At 37.8% G+C, this 26,118-nt stretch overlaps 1 protein-coding gene and 1 long non-coding RNA gene across 2 annotated transcripts in view; one reads left to right on the top strand and one right to left on the bottom strand.

The window, feature by feature from the left end:
* Positions 1 to 25,705, top strand: part of LOC146705569 (leucine-rich repeat transmembrane neuronal protein 4) — a 104,815-nt gene extending 79,110 nt beyond the window's left edge. Inside the window, exon 3 of the mRNA XM_085463292.1 lies at positions 22,890 to 25,705. Coding sequence (XP_085319418.1) covers positions 22,890 to 23,213 — 324 coding nt within the window. The 3' untranslated portion in view covers positions 23,214 to 25,705. The remainder of the gene's footprint in view (positions 1 to 22,889) is intronic.
* On the bottom strand, positions 2,535 to 3,697 carry LOC146705570 (uncharacterized). Its single transcript, XR_014921383.1, has 2 exons — positions 3,406 to 3,697; positions 2,535 to 3,327 (listed from the first exon to the last, which is right to left on the bottom strand). It is a non-coding gene; the product is annotated as an uncharacterized LOC146705570 (long non-coding RNA).
* Positions 25,706 to 26,118: the final 413 nt, after the last annotated feature.

The raw sequence follows: 26,118 nt of genomic DNA on the forward strand, positions 1-26,118 counted from the left end.
ATATATATATATATATATATATATATATATATATATATAGGGCTGCTCGATTATGGCAAAAATGATAATCACGATTATTTTCACTGAAATTGAGATCACGATTATTTGACGATATTTATTTAACCCTTTAAGACCTACCATAGAACCAAGTCCACCAGAGCTTATATATATTTTTTTTTTACATGTTGTAGTGCCATTTGTGGGAGCATTTCAAGTTGCTATACATCAATACAACTGTTATAGCCCATATTTTTATAATATGTATGCATTAAGTCCATAGTAATTACATAAATTGCAAAAAAGTGCAATAAACTACAAAAAAAATTGAAAATCGCTTTTGTTTTGTTTACATATATTTCTACTTGGAGAAATTTAAGAGGTTTATCCCTCAAAACTTTAAATACAATAAAGTTGCAAAAAAATAGTTTCCCACCACAGGAAATTTATTTTGAGTGTCTTCATAGTTTTATTTTGGAGATACAGCAATTTTTATATACTGCAGGAAAAACAAAAAACAATCCTATGATGCAAATTTGCAAAGAAAACAGCATGTGCATCATTTCACTGTGGGAAGTGTTACGAACAGCTGATAGGAACGGCAAAGCGTGTTTCTGGAATATTATGTATTTGTTCCTGCAAGCGCTTTTTATGCAATTTTTGCAAAGCTATATGTGGAACGAAACCGTGACCTAGGACAAGCTGATGGCATCAGATGTAAGTACAACTCCTCCGGTTTCATATGCAAAACAAATTATTGCGCTAGCTTACACGGTTCAGATTCTACAGGGATTTAAAAATAGTTACGCAAAACGGAGCGTGCTGCTCTGACCGGCTTTAAAGGGTTAACAATAACTTTAAAAAAATAATATAAAATAGTGTGCAACACCACTGAAGTTTTTTTTTTTTTAAACTCTCTTTTCAACCAACGGCAGTCACTCTCCAAATAACTTCTGCTTAGCTTTCCGAGCTTCCCTCGGGTCCTCTTAATCATCGGTCTCCACCCTTTTTTGCGCCACGGACTGGTTTATGCCCGACAATATTTTCACAGACGGACTTTAAGGTGTCGCGGATAAATGAGGGAGGGGCTAATAATCGGCTCAGTCATTTTTAATGATCGTTGAAAGCCCAGATCGTAATCGTGATTAAAATTCGATTAATTGAGCAGCCCTATATATATATATATATATATATATATATATATATATATATATATATATATATATATAAAGAATAACAGCCTTAAACCAAATGCATGCCGCTTACTATTTTCTTACACCTTGCCTTTTTTTTCTATGTGTGCAAAATTTTGCAACCATGGAATGGAACCACAGTCAATATTTATTGAGCACCGGAGGAACATTATGGACTAAGCATATTAGACACAGCAAATTCTCTATATGCCTCATGTCCAGTTCTGCTTCCTTCAGCTCACTACATTAATAATAGCATTAGAGTTATAGCTTCACGTCACATCCTGCATTTCAGAGCAAGTTGTTCTAATTCAGATTTATCAAGTATTTTTGTGTGTGCACATATACAGTGGGGCAAAAAAGTATTTAGTCAGCCACCGATTGTGCAAGTTCCCCCACCTAAAATGATGACAGAGGTCAGTAATTTGCACCAGAGGTACACTTCAACTGTGAGAGACAGAATGTGAAAAAAAAATCCATGAATTCACATGGTAGGATTTGTAAAGAATTTATTCGTAAATCAGGGTGGAAAATAAGTATTTGGTCACCTCAAACAAGGAAAATCTCTGGCTCTCACAGACCTGTAACGTCTTCTGTAAGAAGCTTTTCTGTCCCCCACTCGTTACCTGTATGAATGGCACCTGTTTGAACTCATCATCTGTATAAAAGACACCTGTCCACAGCCTCAAACAGTCAGACTCCAAACTCCGCCATGGCCAAGACCAAAGAGCTTTCGAAGGACACCAGGAAAAGTATTGTAGACCTGCACCAGACTGGGAAGAGTGAATCTACAATAGGCAAGCAGCTTGGTGTGAAAAACCAACTGTGGGAGCAATCATCAGAAAATGGAAGACATACAAGACCACTGATAATCTCCCTCGATCTGGGGCTCCACGCGAGATCTCATCCCGTGGGGTCAAAATGATCATGAGAACGGTGAGCAAAGATCCCAGAACCACACAGGGGGACCTGGTGAATGACCTGCAGAGAGCTGGGACCAAAGTAACAAAGGTCACCATCAGTAACACACTGCAACGGCAGGGAATCAAATCCCACAGTGCCAGACTTGTTCCGCTGCTGAAGCCAGTGCATGTCCAGGCCCGTCTGAAGTTTGCCAGAGAGCACATGGATGATACAGCAGAGGATTGGGAGAATGTCATGTGGTCAGATTAGGGATGGGTATTGATAAGATTTTAACGATTCCGATTCCATTTTCGATTCTGTTTAACGATTCGATTCTTTATCGATTCTCTTATCGATTCTTTTTTTTTTTTTTTTAAAAAGGAGAACACTAAGGTCGATTAGCTCAGAGCTTTGTTTTATATCTTCTTTTTGAACAAGATAGAAATTTAGGAGTAACATGGCCTTACAAACCCAACAGTGAGATCTTGAGAGATCCAGCCTACGGCTCTTCAATGGGGTGTCACAGGGTCCCCAGGAAAAAAAATTGTAAATGTAAAATAATAAAATAAATATTCTTGTGAGACATATCACATATTGACGGGGTCGGGTTATGTTAAAAAGTATAAATTGTTATACTTTGTTCATTGGTTCAAAGGTACCCCACACTTCTTTTTTTGTTTGCTTGTTTGTTCTGGTGTATTTTTCATTTGAACTGTTACTCTGCCAGAGTACTCATATTTACAAGATGGCATTGAACGCCCCATTGGTGTATCAGGAAAACTATTTTGTACGTATGTTCCTTGAAGGGGATTGAAGTCGTTCTTTTTTCCACCGCAGCGAAGGGCTAGGAGTAGGAGAGGAGCTGCTGTATGTTTTTGTTATCGAATCGATCTGATTGTGAAATAAAGCATATGCAGTGAGAAAGCAACTCCAGGAGTCATCCCTGCCTTAAAGCTGCAACATTCTTCTGTAGCAATAACAAAGTATAACATAAATTGTTCTGTGGCAATTACACAAGAATATCCAGTAATGTCCCTGCCCACAATTAAACACATTCACTTACCAAAAATCGGGGGCATCTGCTGTGGCAAATGGGTGCAAGCCTTTGACCACAAACTTAGACACTGCTCGGTGACATTAGTCTATCCTGGCCTGAAAGGAGACGCTACCGGTAGACTGCAGTGAGAACTGCCAGCGAGCGCCAGCCAGACTCTGTCTCTCTCATCATGGTCACCTACATGTACAGTAATGGCAGGTCTTGTAATAAGGCAGATCGCACTAACATAATATGCACTGTTAGTTGATTATTTACCTGCCGCATTAACGGGAGAGGACGTGCAAACGTTACCGCTGCTGCTGGGTTGAGAGTCACGAGTCAGGAGCGGAATTAAAAACGCGTGTCATCGCGTGTTTTGTGAGCAAATGCTTTTGCATATTCGTAGTGTTTCCTCCCTTAAATGAAATATCTACTTTGCAAGTTGCCCTGTTGTCATCGGTTCTCATAAAGTATAATCAAACTTTTGAGCGTTTGAGCCGCCATGTTTCCTGCCAGGTAAATGACGCTCCGCAACGTGGTGACGTCATTCGGGGCGACTGGAATCGATAAGGGAATCGTTTGCTAAAATGGCAAACGATTCCAAGGAATTGAAACAGTGGGAACCGGTTCTCAACAAGAACCGGTTTTCGATACCCATCCCTAGGTCAGATGAAACCAAAGTAGAACTTTTTGGTATAAACTCAACTCGTCGTGTTTGGAGGAAGAAGAATACTGAGTTGCATCCCAAGAACACCATACCTACTGTGAAGCATGGGGGTGGAAACATCATGCTATGGGGCTGTTTTTCTGCCAAGGGGACAGGACGACTGATCCGTGTTAAGGACAGAATGAATGGGGCCATGTATCGTGAGATTTTGAGCCAAAACCTCCTTCCATCAGTGAGAACTTTGAAGATGAAACGAGGCTGGGTCTTCCAACATGACAATGATCCAAAACACACCGCCCGGGCAACAAAGGAGTGGCTCCGTAAGAAGCATTTGAAAGTCCTGGAGTGGCCTAGCCAGTCTCCAGACCTCAACCCCATAGAAAATCTGTGGCGGGAGTTGAAAGTCCGTGTTGCTCGGCGACAGCCCCAAAACATCACTGCTCTCGAGAAGATCTGCATGGAGGAATGGGCCAAAATACCAGCTACTGTGTGTGCAAACCTGGTAAAGACCTATAGTAAACGTTTGACCTCTGTTATTGCCAACAAAGGTTATGTTACAACATATGTTGTTGTATTTTTGTTGTTGACCAAATGCTTATTTTCCACCCTGATTTACGAATAAATTCTTTACAAATCCTACCATGTGGATTCATGGATTTTTTTTTTCACATTCTGTCTCTCACAGTTGCAGTGTACCTCTGGTGCAAATTACTGACCTCTGTCATCATTTTAGGTGGGGGAACTTGCACAATCGGTGGCTGACTAAATACTTTTTTGCCCCACTGTATCTCTCTGTGTGTGAGAGAGAGAGCGATCCTGGACTCTACATATCTCTCTGCAAAATGAGGTTCAAATTACTTTCCATGTCACAGCTTCTGTTTATGTATACATGTGTACATGTCCATGTCCACAGTGGGACCAGATCTCCTCTTGACATGCCAGGGGGCAACTCAGGTGATAGGATACAATGCCACTGTTGGCCATCCTTCTGAGATAATGTCATAATAGGGGTGTACGGGTGTGCGTGGTGGGGGTGAGACAGCTGGCAGCTTCGTTTCCTGTCAGCGCAAATTTTCTACTACATCAATAATGAGTTCCACAGCCCAGCCATGAGCGGTGCGGCTCAGTAGCCACACGACTGTATTCTCATGTGTCCTCTTGTTCTCCCTCCCTTCTCCTTCTCCCTGCATTTCTCTTGTTCTTTATAGCATTCCCAATTTGTACTTATTCTGTTATCTTACCTTGTGTTTTTGTTCTATCGTCATTTGTGTTACTCTGCATAACAATCTCATCTTCCAACTCAAATTTTGTTTGTGGTTATTTATATATTTCCAATTGCCTTTATGTGCTGAATGAAGCATAAAAACACGTGTGGTTTACTGTATTTCAAAACAGTTTTTGGACTTGGAATGATGCACCCAATGACCACACGATGTGACCTATGGTTAAATGCTGCTATGAGGTTCTTTAGCTATCATCTGACTAAAAAAACACAACTAAAAATGAGAAAATTACTAAGAATACCCAAAGGCCTTTACAACAATAATCCATTTTAAATTTAAATTGTGCTGCCTTTGGCATGCTTGTCTAATCTGCAGTTTTCTTGGTTTCCTGATCTAATTTAGCTTCATTTTCTCTAGCCTTGTGAATTATGTGCTGCATAATAAAATGCAGATATAATAAAAACAAACAAAAAACAAAACAACCCCCCCCCCCCCCAAAAAAAAAAAAAAAAAAAAAAACACTGCTTCATGGCAAGAAACCAAAAATATCAACTCAAAGTCTTTCATATGTATAAATGCACTTTAATGACAGGGCAGCAACATATTATAGTATATACACAAATAGGTGACAAATCAGTGTGACATACCAGATCTCCATGATGTCTTACAGTACTTACTTGTCAATTGCTTGGAGGTAGTTACACTGACTGGATTTTAAATAAAACACTTCAGATGTGACCTGCAGACATTTAGTTGTAAATCCAGGAGTTTAAGTCTGTGAAGGTTCTCAGTCATCCAGGTCATTGTAGTCTAAGGAGCTTGGAAAGAAAAAAGCGTCTGGACTTCTTTAAGTTGCTTGAAGATGTTTCACCTCTCATCTGAGAATCTTCTTTAGTTCTAAGGTCAAATGGTGGAGAGTCCCAGATTTAAGCCCTATGGGAGTGTCCCCTAAACAGGGGCAATGGACCCTCCAATAATCCTCTACCTAATCACACGAGCCAAGGTGTGAAAACGGATGTAGGTCACAATGAGCCAAGGTTTCGGGTGAACTCATTGTGAAACCTAGCCCCACCCTGTCATGTGATTTCTTCAATCAATCAATCAATCAATCAATCAATCAATCAATCTTTATTTATAAAGCACTTTTCATACAGAGAAAATGTAGCACAAAGTGCTTTACATAGTTAAAAGCAGCCCACCCCACCCTCCAACTCACTCCCCACACTCTCAATACACATATATCCCCCCACCCACACACACATACACACACGCGCACACTTAAAGAGTAAAAATTGGGCTGGGCTCGCATGAGCCAAGTGAGGAAACACTATAACAGGGAGCCGTCTGCACCGGGAGCCGGTCACAGACCGCAGCCTCCAGGCTGGGCACACAGCAGGAGGGAGGCAAAGGAGCCCCCCAGCCAGGCTGAGAGGACCCCAGAGACCCAGCAGCCACGGTCAATAACAGCCCCGGTGCAGAGAGCGCCCTCCGAGGAAACACTGGAGATATGACGCAATACAATATATATAGGGTAAAATGATAAAATAAATAAGAACAGGATACAATATAAATATAAATAGAATAAGAAGATTAAAAAATGAATAAGAATAAAATCAAACAAATATTAGGTAAATCCTAAATTAATAATAGAATAACAGGATAGAATAAATAAGCATAAAATAAATAAACGCTAAGTAAAAGCTAAATTAAAAAGGTGGGTCTTGAGCCTGTTCTTGAAAACATGTACGTTCTCTGCGGCCCTGAGCTCCTCCTTGAGGTCAGAAGGCCCAGGATGTGAGTGGGCGTTAAGAAGTCCAGATGCTTTTTTCTTTCTGAGCTCCTTAGACGCAGGAGTTTAGTCATAACTGGTTTAGAAACCACCGCCATTTTATACATAGTCCCCTATTACTCAAAATAAATTGGATAAACTCACATAATTTTAAATTTAAGAATTGCTGCCTTCATTTTTGCCTTCAGTAAATAAATAGTTTGCTCTACTAGGTTGAGATCAGGTGACTGACTTGGCCACTGGAGAATATCCAATTTCCAGACATTCGGGTTGCTTTTGTACTGTGCTTTAGGTCCTATATCCACTTTCACTGTAAAGGCCAATCTGGTCTTCTCTTCAGTATTTGCTAAATCTAGGCTGAATCTCAGCAGAGACTATAGCCATGTACACTTCACATTTCATCCTGCTACTTCTAGCAGCTGAAAGATCATCAGTAAACACTAGTGACCCAGTTCCACTGGCAGTCATCCATACCTATCCCTCAATATTGCTTCCACCATGTTTGACAGATGATATGTATGCTTCAGATCTTGAGCTGTTCCTGCCCTTCTCCATATTTTTTGTCTTCCCATCAGTCTGCTCTTAGTTTCATCTGTCAAAAGATTGATTTTCTTTTTTTCAGATTGTCTGGGCTTCCTGTTCAGTGTAACCACTGATTTACAACTTGTTGTACAGTGTATCCAGAAAGCATTCATATCACTTCACTTGTTCCACATGTTCTCATGTTGCAGCCTTATTTCAAAGTTCAATTAAAAAGTAAAACAAAAAGTAAAGTCATTCTTCAGCTTAAAAAACAAACAAACAAGCAAAAAACAGCAACATATATATGGCTGTGAATACGTATATACATATATGTATATACATATACATCATCTGTCAGAACTTTCCACCTGTGGTAAATACAGCTTATTTGACGTTATTTTGAAAAGTACACACCTGTCTATATACTGTCCTATAGTTGACAGTGCATGTCAGGGCACAAATCAAGCCATGAAGTCTAAGGAATTCACTTTGGTTATCATACTAAGAGTTCCAGTGAAAAGCTATTGAATGGAAGTTCAATACTTAGAGTCAAGTCAAGATACTTTATCTGGCTAATTTGGCATGGAATAATGAGGAGAAAGACCTCACCTGGCCATGGGACTGGTTGTCAGTCAATTGCCCAGTTGCTTCCAAGCTGGTGAAAATGAGTTAATATGTATAAAGTGGCAGTAATTCTTGAACAGATAGTAGAAGACTCCACTTAAACCCCATGATTAAAGCTCAGAGTCTGCATGTCAGTCATATGAGTGTGACTTTAAATCCACAGTCCTAAACTAACTGTATTTACTAAACAGCTGATCATGTGAAAAAGATTAATGCAAGAAATATTTTATTCCATTGTCAATCTCTAAGGAAAAATGGGCTCATTAAACTTTCAACGTAAACCCCCTAACACAGTGATTCTTTTAATATGAAGACCTGATATCTTATAGTCATTTCAGAAGTCTCTTGCTGTTAAAGCATACCGAAGTGATATTTCAACATTTAAACCGACCTACGATGCATAAACAGTGCAATAATGACAGCTAATCCAGGATGGCAAATTTTTGTACTTCAAACACCATTCTACAAATGACACTGCAATAAAAAAAAAGGCAATAACAAACATCCCTAACAATTTTGCATATTTTCTTTCCAGGCATTCAAAATGAACACTACTGTTTTAACATTTATTTTTCAAGAATGTGTTCTCCATTTTCAGTCCCATTTTGGTGATTTTAAAATAGGGTTAATCATCCAGATTCCACAATGTGTGTAACACTTTGGTGATTTGAATGCATATAAATACTGTGCTCCATTGAAAAAAAATTTGCATTAATAGAGTTGATTTTACATCAACGTGTGTCTGGAGGAATTGCCATGGAAACAGTCAGTTTAATGCCCAGGACTTGACCATGCAATCAGACCACTTAGCAAGCAAGTTAGTGGAAGGTGATTCTTGGCTCCCTTCTCTGTAATTCAGTTAAGACTAGCCTGTCATTTAGTTCAGGCAGACTGGCAGGGCTTTAAAAGTAAAGATGAAACTGCAATTACCCTGAGAAAGACGCAGTAAAAAGGCAAAAGCTAGCAGGCTGCTTTCATGTCTACACTGACATGCATTAGTGAGGCTGGAAGAAGTGTCCCCAGTCTTTTGTTTATCCATATATCACAATGTGCTGCATTGTGGAGGTTTTAGATGTGATAAGACTCTTTTAACATCATCAGTAGACGGCATGTCATGTACACCAGCAGGCTGCACATCAAATAGAGCCAGTATCTGGCATTCGATAAGGGGCTGATTCAAACAAAGTGATATGTCTAGCTGACATGAATCTGACACATTCTGTCCAGTCCATTATGTATATTTTTTGTAGCAGATTAGACTTTGGAGCTTTCAAATTCCAGAACGGACCTTCATAACTTCTGACTGTATTTCTTTCAACTAAATATGTATTTTATTGATACCGGTTTATAAGTCAGCATGCAAATTGGTTGTGATATTAGGGAAAAGATATAAGATAATAATTATCAGTACTTCCTTAAACTGAAACTTGAGCTCTATAATAAATATGCATCTGTTTTAAACCAAAACGGTTAATTTCTTTACTTTCCCCTGATATGTGTAAACAATACAAGCCAACGCATTTGTCTGGAATATAACTGTGGGCAGATAACTGATTATACAAAGGACAGAATCAGTGCATAAGGTGTATAGCACATAGCTCTCTCTCTCTTTCTCTCTCTGTTTATTTATGAGTTCTGTTCATGCAGATTTGCACAGTAAAACTGATGTGGATCATGTTTGATTCGGTAGTCAGGGCAGAGCTGGACAGTTATTTTACATCTGCTAGTTTTAAAATCTGTTGAGGTACATGCCAGGATACAAATTAAACCTGCCTGCTTAGTCTAGTTTTGTGTTCGTCTTGGGCAATCTGCCAATCTTTTAAATGTCAGCAGAACCAAATTTTGTTGTTTAGAAGAGAAAATGTAAGTCTGAAATCCTCTATAACAGACACATTACAATATATGCCTATATAGTATATTAATCTACAATATTTTGAGAATGTTCAATTTGGATGAATTATTGTCTGATTGTTTGTGCATTGGCAGAGTTGCTGCTACTATCAGCAAAATGAACTAAAAACAAATGGCAAGCTCACAAGCAAGCAATATTTATTTATAAAGCTCTTTCCACAAAACATGACTTACAGACAATCTAGTTTGGACTGACACCTGGCTGGGAAAACTGTGTTCACAGTACCACCAAAAACCATCTAGACACTGCATCCAAACTATTTATTGCTTCCAAGTGTTACAACTACATCTACTGATATTTATGCTGCTTACCAGAGCTATTGTTATGTCTGCAATCTGTCCTAAATTTCTTTGCGTTCAGAAAACTAAATCATGAGAACTACTTATCTCCTAGTTAAATATCTGCAATAGTCTCATCTTGGACCTTTGGTGCACTCAGAAGCATGAAACTATGTACTATGTATAGTATAGTCATAAAGAATTCATACAAAACACAAAACCAAGATCAATATCTTATAAGAGGTTAAGCCAAGGTAGTTGTAATGTGGATATACCTCATCACTTCTTGCAGGTGTTTGTCCTAAGTTTTCATTCTTTGATGTTTGCCCTGTAAAACAACTTGAATGAGTCTATTTTTGGATTGAGAATATTAAAACTTGAAATAGTCCATAAAGCAGTGCTTTTGTTTTATTTTATTTTATTTATTTATTTATTTATTTTTTAGCAATCCAATAAATATTAGGCAGGGAAAATAATAGATAGTTGGATACATGTATCTTTGTCACATGGAAATTAGATATGGAACAATTTGATTCCTATAACCGAATTAGTCACACTTAGGCACACTTGAAATTTAATACTTAGTAATTTGGACCATTTTAAATGTGTCTCCGTTTGAATAAAAAGATAAGCAAAAGAATTGTTAAATTGATTTCAGTGTGCATCATGTACTTGAACAGACCAAGAAAACAGCACAGTAAAAAGGAAATTTACAAATGAGAGGAAAAATAAATAAATAAATAAAATGATGACAACACAGAGACATAGGGTTGTAGCAAGATACAGTATCATTTAACCTGACAGTGCATGGAAACATATTGCTTTAGGCTTGGACAGATAGCTGGTCAAAGTATACCAGACAGGGATATTTTGTTGTTAAAAAAAATCTGTCAGGTTTGGATTCCCCCTAGACCAGCCTATTCTGGTTGTGTAACATCTCATCTGTTAACAGTGGTGCTATTAAATCCTGCAGCAGCCCTGCATAAAAATTCCTCAGGTGGTACAACAGTCATTTTATGGTTTGAAAGTGAGAATATAACTGTAATACTTTTTTTTGATGTGGGCTTCACATAATGCCTTGTTTTCACGCACACACATTACGTTACATTGCAATAGCAACCAGCCAGAGCCCACCTGCTGAAATATAAATAATGTATGTAAGTTGAAGTCTATCATTAACTAAAACTCTTCTTAGTTGCCTATGATGCTTCATGGTAGAGCATGTCTAAATCATGTAAAGTAGGGTTTGTTTGTTTGTTTGTTTGTTTGTTTGTTTGTTTGTTTGTTTGTTTGTTTGTTTGTTTGTTTGTTTGTTTTCAAATCATTTACAGTCTCAACTCACAACAGTTATAATTTGATGTTTGATTCAGATTGATTCAAAAGGAAAAAACAGACAAAAGGAAAAACACATTTTCCACATAAAGGACAAATATGTTGAGCCTCATATATGGGCAAAAATACAAAAGAATTACAATATAGAACCAATAAATTTGAGGGAAGTAGTAATACACTACAGAAAACTATAGTGTTGACATAACACCATGTGAGCCTGGCTGCTGCTTGAAAGGTTCAAGGAGAATCTGAATGAAGTGGGACGTGAAGATGTAAGGAATGTGGACGAGTGATTTATGGAACTCAATTAAAGTCTTGCCATTTATTCTAATAATGTTAAAGCATATAGACACAAACATAGTTAGATACAGATCCATTTTTCTTGTGTGTCTAATTAAATGGAGCGGGATGAAACAAGCACCAAACTGCTTTTTCTGTTAAACAATGGTGACGTGATCAAAGAGGTTATTTGTGACAAATTCTTTCAATTCCAGATGACGTTTCAGTTTCATTTGTGCTGTTTCTTATTAAATGTGAGACTGGAGAGTTTGTATTCTCAAAGGAACTGTCAGGTCAGAGTTTCTCAGTAGAAATGTTCTCTTTCTCTTGAGGGATTTGCTCTGCTGCGAGTGCATGCAAAACTGTCCCTCGGGGACTTCCTGTAATGACTTGCTATGACTTAAGCCCTACTGCTAATTACCTATTCAATTGAAAACATACGCCTCTTCACTAATTCAGCATTTCCATATCTATCATGATTACTGGCAAAGAAGTTATTGTTTTTGCTCTGATTTAAGTTACTTGCTGTGACATGTAATTGCATTGTGTTGGCCCTGTATGGAGTTGCATACATTAGGGAACCTTAATATCAGATTTAGCAGTCCAAGATGGGTAAAATAATTACTTAGAAATAACACACATAATTTTTTGTTGGCTTTTTTTTTATGAAATGTACTTATGATAGGTACATTTCATGAGCCTATCATGATAGGTACATTTCATGAGCCTATCATGATAGGTACATTTCATGAGCCTATCATGATAGGTACATTTCATGAGCCTATCATGATAGGTACATTTCATGAGCCTATCATAATTACCCCAAATGTAACCTAGCAAGCGTAGTTCATGACTCTACACTTTATCATTAACCAGTTTAGCCTGCACTAACCTGCCCGACATTTCCATATATAAGATTTAAAATCCCAGTATTAAACCTCACTTAATGAGCTTTCAAATCAAATCAAATCAAGTCACTTTTATTGTCACATCACATGTGCAGGTACATTGGTACAGCACATGTGAGTGAAATTCTTGTGTGCGAGCTTCACAAGCAACAGAGTTGTGCAAAATACAATAATGTAAACAAGCAAAATACAAGAATGGCTACATCTGAAACTAATAAATATATGTACAATATATAATAGTATATGCATTTCTAGATGTGTATACTAAATATTTTTCTACGTGTGTGTGTGTGTGTGTGTGTGTATACACATATTTTACAAATTAAATAGAGTAAACAATAAATAGAATATATAAAAATATACAGAGTTGAGACATGTGCAAAACAGTGGCATTACTGTACAGTATGGAGTGCATAATGTTAAAGTTCCAGTAGTGAAGCTGAGGTGTCTATGAAGTGTTCAGCAGTCTGATGGCCTGGTGGAAGAAGCTGTCTCTCAGTCTGCTGGTACGGGACCGGATGCTGCAGAACCTCCTTCTTGATGGAAGTAGTCTGAACAGTTTATGGCTGGGGTGACTGGAGTCCTTGATGATCCTCCCCGCTTTCCTCAGGCACCGCTTCCTGTAGATGTCTTGGAGGGAGGGAAGCTCACCTCCAATTATCCGTTCAGAGCACCGCACTACTCGCTGGAGAGCTTTGCAGTTGTAGGCGGTGCTGTTGCCATACCAGGTGGTGATGCATCCAGTGAGGATGCTCTCAGTGGCACAGTGATAGAAGGTCCTGAGGATGCGGGGGCTCATGCCGAATCTTTTCAGTCTCCTGAGAAAGAAGAGGCGCTGCTGCGCCTTCTTCACTGTTTTGTTTGTGTGTACTGACCACGTAAGATCCTCAGCCAGATGTACACCAAGGAACCGGAAGCTGCTCACTCTCTCCACAGCAGCGCCGTTGATGGTGATGGGGGTGTGTACTTCTCTGCACCTCCGGAAGTCCACTATCAACTCCTTTGTCTTTGCGACGTTGAGGGTGAGATGGTTGTCTTGACACCAGTGGGTCAGGGCGCTGACCTCCTCCCTGTAAGCCGTCTCATCACCGTTGGTGATAAGACCCACCACTGTAGTGTCGTGAAATGAGCTTTCCTTATCTTTGAAGATAATTTCTCATTTTCCCTCATATTTTGGGACAAACTACATAGAATAAGTTATTGTGTTTATATATGTGTTGAGCTCCTTAAAGAGCTGCAGTTGAACCTACCATTTAAATAATGTTTTTCCATTTATGGTCGTTCCTCTTCAGTAACTAGCTAAATGCTTAAGAACCATGACCACAACTTTCCATCAAAACATGAACACATTACAGGGATTAGAAGGAAAAAAATGTCCTCAAGGTGTAAGCAGGCCATGGAAGGTCATTATTTTCTTATTGCTGAGCAAATATTTCTATCACTGTAAACAACATCAGGTTGTAGCTTATTTAAAAAAAAATTTAACTGCTACCCACAACTCTAATACAAGAGAAACGGCTTAAGATTTTGACAAGATTTTAAACTTAATAACGAGACAACTATAAAAATTCTGCACAAACCTAAGAGACAAAGAGAGAAAATGATTAATCCTGGTGCCACATGCTGCTTTGAGATGCACTGCATTGTTTGCTTGCATCAGTGAGTATCCAGCTTTGTTAAAAGGCCATCTGTGTCTGAGTGCAGTTGAGGCTGTTTGCGGCGAGGCAGGATCGGGAGCAGTTAGGGAAGGTCTGCATATCAGTTCTGGCTGGTGGCCAGCTTGCTTTGACATGTCTTATTAGTCAGGTCTTTAAAAGCTTCAGCCTACCTTCCCAGGCACACTCCTCCCCAATATCACTGATTAAAGTGCGACTGACGCTTCCAGTGAAGAGCCAAGTTGGCCACACAGCATTTATGTTGGGTCATGCTCATTACTCAGATACACTGCCAGTGCCACCATGACTGGAAGCAGCACATAATGCAAGACATCACCAGCCAAGAGATTTGGGAACTTTGAATTCATTATGGGACAGTGGAAATGGAACTACAAATTGTTCCCCTTTGACACAACCTGTCATTCTGCCTTGTTAATATGCGTTCGGGCACTCTTCAATGGGTGCAGAAGATTTACTGTATACATGGTGCTGGAGGCAGTTGAGGGTTGTTTCTTAGGCCATGAAATAGCATCAGCATGTCACAGCTTTGAGCATTTGCATGTATATAGATGACATAAAATAAAATGATCTATGTGGCTTTAGCTTGACAAGGTTTCTGTTGTTGGTCTTGTGTTATATCATGGTTCACATATTTACTTTTTACCAGTGAGCTGTATGTTAGGTGACTTTCTTTGGTGCTAACAACAAATAAATAAAAAAATGATAATCATGATCCACTGCAGTTTTTAATGTCTGCTAATTATAATGCCCATCTATGCTATGACAGTTAAAAATTGTTGGTGACAGCTCTTGAATTCTGAACTTAACCTTGTCATTAACAAGTTTTACCATTTGATAGAGTAATAATAATGATACTCATAAAGTAATCAATAATCATTCGCTGCATTCCTGATCTGTAACAACAAAAATAAAGCAACCCAAGAGTCCAAAATTAACAGTTAGCATATAAAACTGACAATGTAAGCTCTGTAATTTTCATTGTTTGAGAGATACTCAGCCCCCCCCACACACACACACACACACACACACAGACACACACACACACACACTCAATTAGTTGTTGTAATTGTGTATTGTGCTAAATGTTTGTGTGAAAACAAACCAGACAGAGGAACGTGTTGAGCATTGAGTAACATTTCATGGCCCATTTGCTGTGGTCTGCAGAAGCTCCTTTACTGCATGTACCATAGAATGGGAGGATGTTGTGATGAGCCCACAGTGGGCACTCACTGGTGCGTGAAGGGGCCCTCCATCCCGCTCTCCTTCTCTGTCTATCGCTAGATTTCTCCCGTACTCTTCTTCCTGTTTTCTGAGCAGAGTTGTGCATGTATTTGTAAGTGCGTGTGTGTGTGTGTGTGTGTGTGTGTGTGTGGTGTCAGAGACCTGTAATCAAGAGTCACTGCACATAAAGGGACCTCCAGTCATTAAGGAATTAGTGGGAGGCTAACGGCTTGTTTAGAGAATCAATTAGCTTAAAATGTGGACATGTGGGCTCATTTTCTCACACAGCTCTATGAGGGAAAGTCAAGGTTATACATTCTGCCTCTAAAGTTAACTGACCCCTTATACCTCTAAAACTACAGTGGTCCTGTGAGACTTTGTGAATCCCAAGATGTGGATGATCTTATAGTTAGTAAAATGACAATGGGAGCATTTACCTTCTATGAGGTACACATTTTGACTACGAAGGCAATATTAAATTGCAGTAAACATTTGATTAAACTGCTCACAGATTTTAGTTTGATGTTGGCATTTATTAGCTAACACATACAGACAGTTTCTTTTGCATGCTGATATTTAAAATACATTATCTTCACTTCCACTTAAATATGCAATAAGATGGTCTATATATCTCAGATTTGGGAAATTCTTTCACACATATATACTCTGATAAGTTACAGCATTAACTGACAGGTGAACTGATAAAGATATAATTTTGTTACAATGCAGCGGTCCACTATAAAACTTTGCATCCTTAAGGGTCAGCACTTATGTTGACTTGTATGGGAGACAACATGCAGTATGAATATTGCAGACCAAGAACCACAACACATGACAATTACATGAATTACCATGAATGTTAACATTACTGATCTACACTACTACACATAAAGAGACAAGCAACTGGGAAGTCTTCCTCTCGGGATATGCTGTCTGAAAACAATCTGATGGTGTTTAGCTTCACACCTCTTCAGACACGTCCATGCACACCGCTCTGCTGAAACCTGACTGGTGGGCTCTGCGTCGTTGATGCCCGCCTAGCAACATCTGTGCTGACTTTCAACACTTACCAGAGCAGCTACATTTGAAAGACAGTATTTACCCACATGCTGATGTCCTGTGACATACATGCAAAAGAACATGTGTGCAACTATTTTGTTGTGTTCACTCACAAAGCATAATTTGAAGATTCTGTTGATTATTTGTTTTGAAATTTTAACTGTTTTTAGAGTTTGCCTCTTTTTCATTTCAGGCAATCACATTCTTCAAAACATGAAAAACATACATCTTAATGTGCATTATTTTTATACACTTATTTACACACTTTGCATTCATCATATATTCACTGGTTAATGTGTGCTTACCACTATTAAACAATGTTTTATCTCACTATTTTTTTTCTTCATTTTACCACTACAGTTACCGCCACAAATATTACTTCTTCTACTGTGACCTTTATTATACCTGCAAAAGTAAGTGCAGGGTAAATTAGATTAGACCTGGTATGTGATAAAAAAAACAGTTAAACAGGGTAACCCACATTCTGGTCTTCATACATACAGTCTTAAGTAACCTGCAGCATTTCTCTAATATCCCATATGGAAAAGATATATATAAATCTTATAAAGTTTGTATCTGTCGTGTGTGAAACTTGTATGAAAAGCAAGGGTGAAAACAGATATAAGATCCCTTGAAAAATTATATAAATGAAACTTGTATGTTTTGGATACTTACTAAAACAATATATGAAAGTAATGAGAAAGTGGCCACTTTCACGAGTAAATCATATAAGCCTTATATGATTCACTATATGAAGTAGGCCACATCTTATGCAAGTTTTTTTTTTTTTTAAGTTTTTACTATTACTTTTCCATATGGGATGATAATAAATTTGTAGTTATTTTTAAGAAATAAACAATCATTGTTTGATTTGTTTTATTGATCATTCTTCAGCATAAAGACTACCTGTTAAATCATGTTTTACAGTCAAAATTATTTATCAATTATATATATAATTTTCTGTATATATATATATATATAATACAAAATTATATATATATATATATATATATATATATATATATATATATATATATATATATATATATTTTTTTTTTTTTTTTTTTTTTTTTTTTTTTTTGTATATAAAGGTATATATAAATTTTACTGTGAGCCTTTAGCACCTCCTCTTCACTTTGTTGTGCTTCCATGTGCCACAATATAGTGACTTGAGAAGATCAAAGAGTATGGAGGAGATAGACTTTTGAACCATAATGCTTCTTAAGCCCACAGAGCCATTAACATTGACTGCCTGTGGCACTGTTACTGCCTCCTTAGCTGCTCATAAAAGCATGAATGCAAAAAGAAACAAAACTTCTAAGAGGCACTGACATGTTGGAAAAATAAATGTATGGGTTTTGTTTCAAATTAAACCTGTTGTGATAATTTAACATAAGATTTAATTGTTTACAGAAGGAAAGTTTTTACTGTTTTACAGTCATGTTTGTACATTCTGTGGCTATGGCATGAGATGCATTGCTAATTTGACAAATGTCCCAACAAAGTATAACAATAGCTTCATTTGAAGGACAGCTTTGAAAATTACAATATCAACAGAATATCACACAGTTGCTAAAACTGGCAAAAAAAATGTAACACAAACACAAAGGCAATTAAAGAAAAGATTTTCAAAGATGACACTGGACTGTATGGCTTAATCTCTGTGAGGAAGCTTTTCCATCTAAGGTCACTCTATGCTTTGTTCCAGCATATGGAGATAAAGATCCACTAAGAGGCAGGATGCCAGTCATTGTCAGATGAAACACATGCAGGTAATGGTGGGGAAGATCCATTTTTCTTTATGCTAATACCTTCTGACAGGCACAAGCCGCGGTATACCATATACAATAAAAGGTGGACCTACATAAACAAAATCTCTCACATGTAATCAGCAACATAATCTCCATCATTGTTTTTCAGCAGACACATCTAACCTTGTAAGCAAAGGTACTTTATGTGTTCCAGTTTCAAAGCTGTTTTAGACTCAACATTGTTTGGGAAGCTTTGACCTTTCAGTCAAACAGCAACTGTACAGAAACCTGGCTACACAAGGAAAAAATAATAAGGAAAAAGCTGAAATTGATCATTCAAAATTCCTTGACTAGTTGATTTTCTTTTTAAATGTACTGGTGCACTGAAAACACAGAAAATAATGCTAAACAGAAACATGCTGAAATGTAAGATCTACAACTAAACCATCAATGTATTAAGCATTAAATATTGGGGGTTTTTTGTATTTACTGTGTTTCACAGGCACAAAACTGGAATATCTACTCAAGGTTAAATAAAGAAATTATGTCCTCAGGTTTTAAGTGAGATAGCCTGCTGTCACAGATAGAGCATAGCAGCTAAATATAAAGGCAAATGCAATAAAATGCAAACAAACTAGCCGAATGCTACTTACTGAAATGTTAAAAAGTGGGTAGTCACAGTTGTATACTATAATCACGCTGAAATAGAGCAATATAAATCATCTCACTATTGAGTTGATTTGTAAATTAGCATGAAATAATACAAAACACAGAATTTTACTACTACACCACTATTTTCTAACTAGAAAACCTTTTTCTTTTGTATCCACATAGTTTATAGTATTTCCCTTTAAATTGTTATCCAATAACAAAATTGCCATTTAAAAAAAGATAGCTTGTAAAACAAGTCAGGTTTAACACACTGATGATTTTTTTTCTGTCAACAGACTATTGAATCTAAGGAATTACTGATTTGGGAGGCACAAAGAAAAAAGATAATATTTCTATTGTGTAAGCTATACCTTTCTTATAAGTGAATTATTCATGAATATAAATAGCTCTTTTTATCACAAAAACTGAAACAGGGAGCACTTTGGGCCAATTTGCTACATGTGTTACATGTGCCGCAAGTAATAACTTGGAAGGATGTTCCATAGACATTGATAATGACACATTTTGATTTTGGACACCAGCATGGTGAATTTCAAGTCAAACAATCAAGATGGGATTAAAGATTAGACTTTCAGTTTTAATTCAAGAGGCTTAACAAAAGTATTACATGAAATGTTTAGGAATTACAGAAATTACAAGTTTTATATGTAGTGCCTCATTTTCACAGAATCAAAAGAGTATGGATAATTGACCAAGAAGCATTATTATGGCTATAGGGATGGGTATCGTTTAGGTTTTATCCGATACCAGTACCAAACCGGTACTTTTGAAACGGTGCCGGTGTTTAAACTGTGCTCGAACCGGTGCTTAAAGAATGGAGAACACACACTTTGTCCAAAAACCTCTCATGTTTAGCTGTTTTCCACTTTTTCTTTGGTCATTTTAGCCTTTTTGGCTAGTAATCCACTGAGTGCCTGTAATGTAATGAATCAGCCCCACTTAGTGAAGTCCATTTGAGGAGGAACGCTCTATAGAAAGTAAGTGGGGAGGTGGTTCTGCTGGTCTACTGGCATATTGGAAGGAAAGTGTGTTATGGAAATGAAACTTTGTGAATGTACAAACATTGGTAACTACAGAATTACCAGACCAGATAAACAAGGACTCACATTTCAATGTGACTACAACTTTCTGCAGTTGCTAACTGTAATGATCCACTGCATCAAATGCATTATAGTAAAGCCCAAATATGTATGTATTCAGGTATGTATTTATTTATTTATTTATCTGAAACAAAGCTGGTGTAAATGTTTTCAGAGGGGCTCAGAATGCTCTAATCCTTTGCTCACATACAACACACACCCCACCCACCCACCCACACACACACACACACACACACACACACGCTCAAACACGCTGTTTTTCTTTTTTTTTTTCTTCTCAGCCTGCACTTATCTGCATTTCTGAAACAAATTCTTCTCTGACATTACATCACGAATGATGAATATTTTTTACATGCATATTGGAGACAAAGTTATTGACCTGGTCATTCAAAACCGTCTTTTTTATATTATTATTATAATTTTAATCTGCATTGGTAGCAATACAGTTTACATAATGCATTATGATTTGAGGTGTCATACCATTCGTTTTTTCACAGTCAGTCATTTTTTAGGACTTTTCTTCTTCTTCTTCTTTTTCTTTGTCTTATTATTATTATTATTATTATTATTATTATTAATAATAATAATAATAATATCATTTTATTATTATAATTACTTTATTATTAAAAACCAGGTTGGTCTGCCTGAATTGTAATATCTATCCTGCCCAGTATGACTTCTACTGTATTACAGTCCTACAAAACAGTAGTTGCATACTGTGGAATAACCAATTTTCTGTGAGTGTGTGCAATGTTTTTATTTCAGTTGCTTCAAAGATGGGGACCTGGTCTTTGACCACTTGCAAACAGTTGAGTGACTGTAGAGTATCAAAACAGTGGTAGAACAGCAACATGACAGGCTCTGCCTGCTCTCTGTCTGCTAGCAGTTTACAATTGAATGGGGTCAATTTGGAAATCACATGCGCATGTTTGTTATAATGTGATAATTAACTGTGCTAAGTTGTCAAAAATTGCAAATCTGTTGCCATTTGCATACACAGAAATTCACATTGAATAGAAATTTGTATTAACTACTGACATTGAGAGTTCAGTTAGAATCACATAGATCTGAAAGAAAAATTGAGAAGTAGTGATGTTATTTTTGCAGATTTTCAATTTAGCTGTGAAATGACACAGGTACTTGGTAACTTTGCGTTTACAAAAATAAAACCTAGAATACAGTCTGATGACAACCAGTTGAGTCGAGTCGAGGGCACAACTGTCAAGTAGTATTATTTACAAATCTTTGCCAATTTGTCTAAGAGTGATCGCAGTCACACTGAGCTGGATCAAAATTGTTTGGAGACAGGTTACATCCCACCAGGGGATCTGTTAATTGTCGCTAGTTGTACTTGCCAACATCAAAAAAAAGTAATAGCAATCCCCAGGCAACCGCATTTTTTTCTTAGTCACAAGGAGATTTTTCGTAGTATTTTTACTCTAAAGTGACGGTGCCAAGATTAATTTTTTAAGAAGTGTCTCCCTCCTGTAAATGACATTTTTGTCAAGCACAGGTTTATATCATGTTCTTAAGATCTGGTTCCCATCACTGGAACAAGTTAAAAATAAAACATCAAGAATCTGAATGAAAGTACAGTTGTGACACTTGCTCTGCTTCCAGCACCTCAGAGAGAGGGGTTGTATTATTCATGTCTTCCGTGTTGTTGAGGTATCATGTAGCTGAAGTTGTGTGTTTCTTATTGCCTCTGTGTACAGATCTGATGATCTTTCGCTCTGTCAGGCTGGGGTGTTTAATCCAGGTCAGCTGCCATCCTAAGCTGCTGTTTTCATGGCTTGTTAGAAAACTCTTAATTGGTGAATAAGTGTGTGAGCTAAAGTTAGGGAGACAGTGTTGCAAGAGTCTCATCTGTTTGTCTGGCACTATGTTAAGGTTTGTGGGGGGAACACAAGACCAGACACATGGCCAAATGTGATGAGTGCTTCTGGCTCTGACACAATTGACATGGCACTAGAGAGATCACAGACCCTATGTTCTCCAGGTATGTTTTCCCAAAGGCTGAGCACAAAACCACCCAGCTTTTTGTCTTATATAGATATGTGTCTATCACTACAAATCCAGAGCTTCTTATTCTTGTGACAGTCAATAAGCAATTCATTACAACTTGCGGGTTTGGAACGTACTATGATTTAGCTTAAGATGCTTCTTACATCTATAAACATCAGTTGTTGTAGAACACGTTTCAAAGAGTCTTTGTAGCCAGTAGGTTTTGGTCAAGTGCAGGCTCAGGTGGTCACCATGTGAGAATGATTACAAGAGGTAGCAGTGAGCTTTCAAATTAACTGAGTTATAGGCTTTGAGTCACACAGGCACAATGAAATGTAGTGTAACAAATTACATGCTTCAGAAAATTTAACATTTAAAAGTATGTAATATTAACTCAAAAATTAAACAGCTGTGGCTGTTGTGACTTGTGTTCATAAAAGCTACCCTGTTTTAAATGTTTGAAGTGCCAGAAAAGATTTATTCTTACATTGGCTGAAGGTCCAATAACATAAGCAGGTCATATCCAGGATTAATAAAAGGAGAAAAATTTCAGTTGACAGATATAATTTCATTTTCTGTTTTGTGATACAGATAAATAAGAATTTGTTTTGAAGCTATATGGCTAATTATTTTTCTCTCTTTTTTCTCTGTTCTTCCATTCTCTTTCCTTTGTTTCTTCCACTCTCCTGTAATCATTCCATATGTCTTCTACCTCCATCACCCCTTCTGTTCTTACCAAACAGGTCCCTCATCAAATGGGTGCACTGACCTTCTACCGTTATGAACAGCCTATTGTAGACTACTGCCAGGCCCATCAACCCTTGCGGCTAAACATGGGTTATGAGGGACCCCCACAGGGCCTGGAGGGCCTGGAGGACCTTGGGCCATGTGATAGAGGCACTATACAGACAGTGGCACTGCCAGCAGTGCCCTCTGCTGCCAGCATGGGTGCCCCTGTTCCAGGACCTCGCTCTCCTCCATCGACCCTCAGACCACCAACTGAGGGTCCCGGCAGCAGTCCTTTTCCTACTTCTGAGCGCACTGGCACACTCAAATTTGGACGCTAGTGAGCATGGTTAGAAGTGGGGCAAGGGCCTCTCATTCACCATGACTTTGAAATGAAGGGGCAGGCGAGCTGGTTATTCAGTGGGGCCTTGTTCTTAGAACATCGGTATGTGAACTAGAGGACAAAATTTTCAAATTATGCCTGGATGCATTTATCATCTGAAACACACAGTCTCAACCATATACAGTTGGGTGAGACATTCTTGCTGATCATTTTGTTTTTCTTTTCCAAAACAACTCATAGAAAAAAAAGGGTCCCTGACTCAAGGGAGGTTAATTCAGCATATGCCACAAAGAATTACCTTATTTCCAAATCTGATCTTTGTCATATCCCATATCAGCATCATGGGGCATCTGTTCACAGCAGCAGCAGCCAGCTTACTCTGAGTCAGGAGTGAAAGGGAAAGTGCAATAAACACAAGTTTTCATTCACGACAAGTGAGGGCAGTAACATCAAAGATCGAAGAGATAGAGCATATGAAGAGCAGAAGGCTTCTTACTGTGATTAACATTACAATTTCTACTCACTAGCTATTAAAAAAGTTAACATATATAATTTCATTAATTACATAAATATTTTGTTTCTTTGAGTGTCATATTTTGTACTGAATTACATTAATGTGCATGTTAAACCAAAGAGTTTACTAATATTTTTTCTTTCTTTTTGCACATAAGGTACTTTAACTAAGGAGCTTTTTAAATGTCAGATGTTCCACTGAACTAGCCTCTGCCAGTTCACATTTATAATTACCACTAGATCCCCTGATGATTTCGAATGGACTAGAATTGTCTTAAAGAAATAGAATAATCAACGGGGTCATCATGTTGAAAGGTTATGAACGTATTTATCATAATGAGGTATCACACCTGGCACTCCCAACGTAAGCTCAAGTCAGTTCTTGTGATCTTAGTGTTACTATGAAAAACATAATTCAAAGCAGCATAAACTGTATGTTCCATAAATGTATTAAATATATAAAGACCCTTTACACAGATGAACAACAAGTCATTGTACCGTATATGACTATATCCCAGCTGAATAACCCACTATGCTTTAAAAAAAAAAGGCAATCATGGAAAAACTAAAATAAGAACATTTGAATGAAATGTATTGTACATATTATTGAAAAGGTCTACTTCACTGAAGGTCAAACCACTCTCACTGCCCCAAACAGTCATTTGAAACATTGTTGAGTCAATGTTTGACTTTCATTAACTGGACTACTTGAAGAGCACCATCTTGCTGGGTTGGCCAGGCTTAGGCCATGTGCTCTTCCACCACAGAGAATAATGGTGCCTAGTGGTGGCATGCTGAACCAGCACGTTGACTTCTCTTTGACCTGCATATGATCCCACAGACTATACAGGAGGTTTTGCCTGACATCTCAATTTTTTCCAGAAAGTGAGCCGAAATTAAGGAATGTTTTCTCTTTTTTTCTTTGTTTTTTCTTTTTCCTAATCAGTAAACCGTTGGCCACCATGTTGAGCACTGCTGCTCGTTGACTTATGGAGCTGTTGAGGATTTCGGATACGGCTTGCATGGCCTGTCAAACAATGTCCTCAGTTTAACTCAAGCAGTGCACCAGTTTCCTACATGTCAGTGGTCATACTCTAGGGAGCTGTGGAACTTACGCTTGCTCTTCCTACAGAGAGACTGATTGATCCACACATGAAACTGCAAGGGGCCAACATTTCCCAAGAAAGATGATGCATATTCAAACAAATATGCATTGTTTTTGTTTTATTTCGTTTTGGTATTATATTTTTTTGCTTGAAAATTTTTGAGGTGTTCAAAGATGATGTCAAGAAATTCTATAAGATGAATAAAAGGACAAAATCAAATAGAACTTATTTATGATGTAAATAATGAGTCTTTAAAGATTTAAAAAAAAGGTATGAACTTCATTTCTTCTGAAACACAAACTGCTTGTGAACAGAAGAGGAGCCTTATTCACTTTCCAGTGGGAATATATTACTAAGATGACTTGGTGAGGAGGTTCCTACTGTAATGCTCTCGTTGTTTCAATGATAAGTATTTTTCTATCTGCTCCCATCACTATTCTACCACTCTACCATTAAAAACAAAATATGTTACTGACATTATTTCTCAAATCCAGTCATTTTACTCAATAACGCGAAGAGGGGAAGATTCTGAGCCCTGTTATTGTGATGTACTTCAAGCGCCAAACTTGACAGAGATTCATATTTCCTGTTCTGCCATCAGGCATGTTGGAGAAGCCATCTCACAGGTGGTAATTAAATAACGTGTTGTTAGTTACATCCATTCCTCTTGTTCAAGAATTTTAACACTATCAGCCATTTCAAGGTCTACTCGGGGAGAAGTGTGCTTTTCTTTATACCAAGAGTTTAACTTGTGAAGGATGTTCTTTATAATGTGCCATTATTTTGTTAAATGTTTTATCAAAAAAAAACAAACAAAAAAAAAAAACAACTGACCCGAAATGCTTCATGATATCACAACTAAGAAGGGTTCGGTCCCTTCATGTACAGGACATTGCATTTAAAAAAAAGCAGTTGATTCGCTCAGTACGGTTGCTTAATAGTGATGGTGGAGTTTACTTTGTAATAGCAGCTGTGCCAATGTCTTTATAATGGGAGCTCTCTCAATTCTATCCATGTATTGTCCTGCCTTGCTGTATATCACCCCTGATAACTCCTTGGCCTGAATTTCATGTCTGCTGCTTGGTGACTCGGGTGAACCTGTTTAACAATGTTCTATTTCTGTCTGCATGCTGATATTTTAGGAAACTGTGCCCATTTAGGGAGGAGCACTGAACCAGAGACAAACAGTACGGGAGATAATTCCTGTCCGGAGTGCCCTAGAACCAGCAGCACATGTCATGGACAACTTCACTGTTTTTAAAGCATCTTGTTTGCTGACCCATT

This window comes from Copadichromis virginalis, linkage group LG7 (assembly GCF_057382275.1).
Source record: "Copadichromis virginalis isolate Kocher_CV1m ecotype Utaka linkage group LG7, C_Virginalis_male_GT1.1, whole genome shotgun sequence".
NCBI lineage: Eukaryota > Metazoa > Chordata > Actinopteri > Cichliformes > Cichlidae > Copadichromis > Copadichromis virginalis.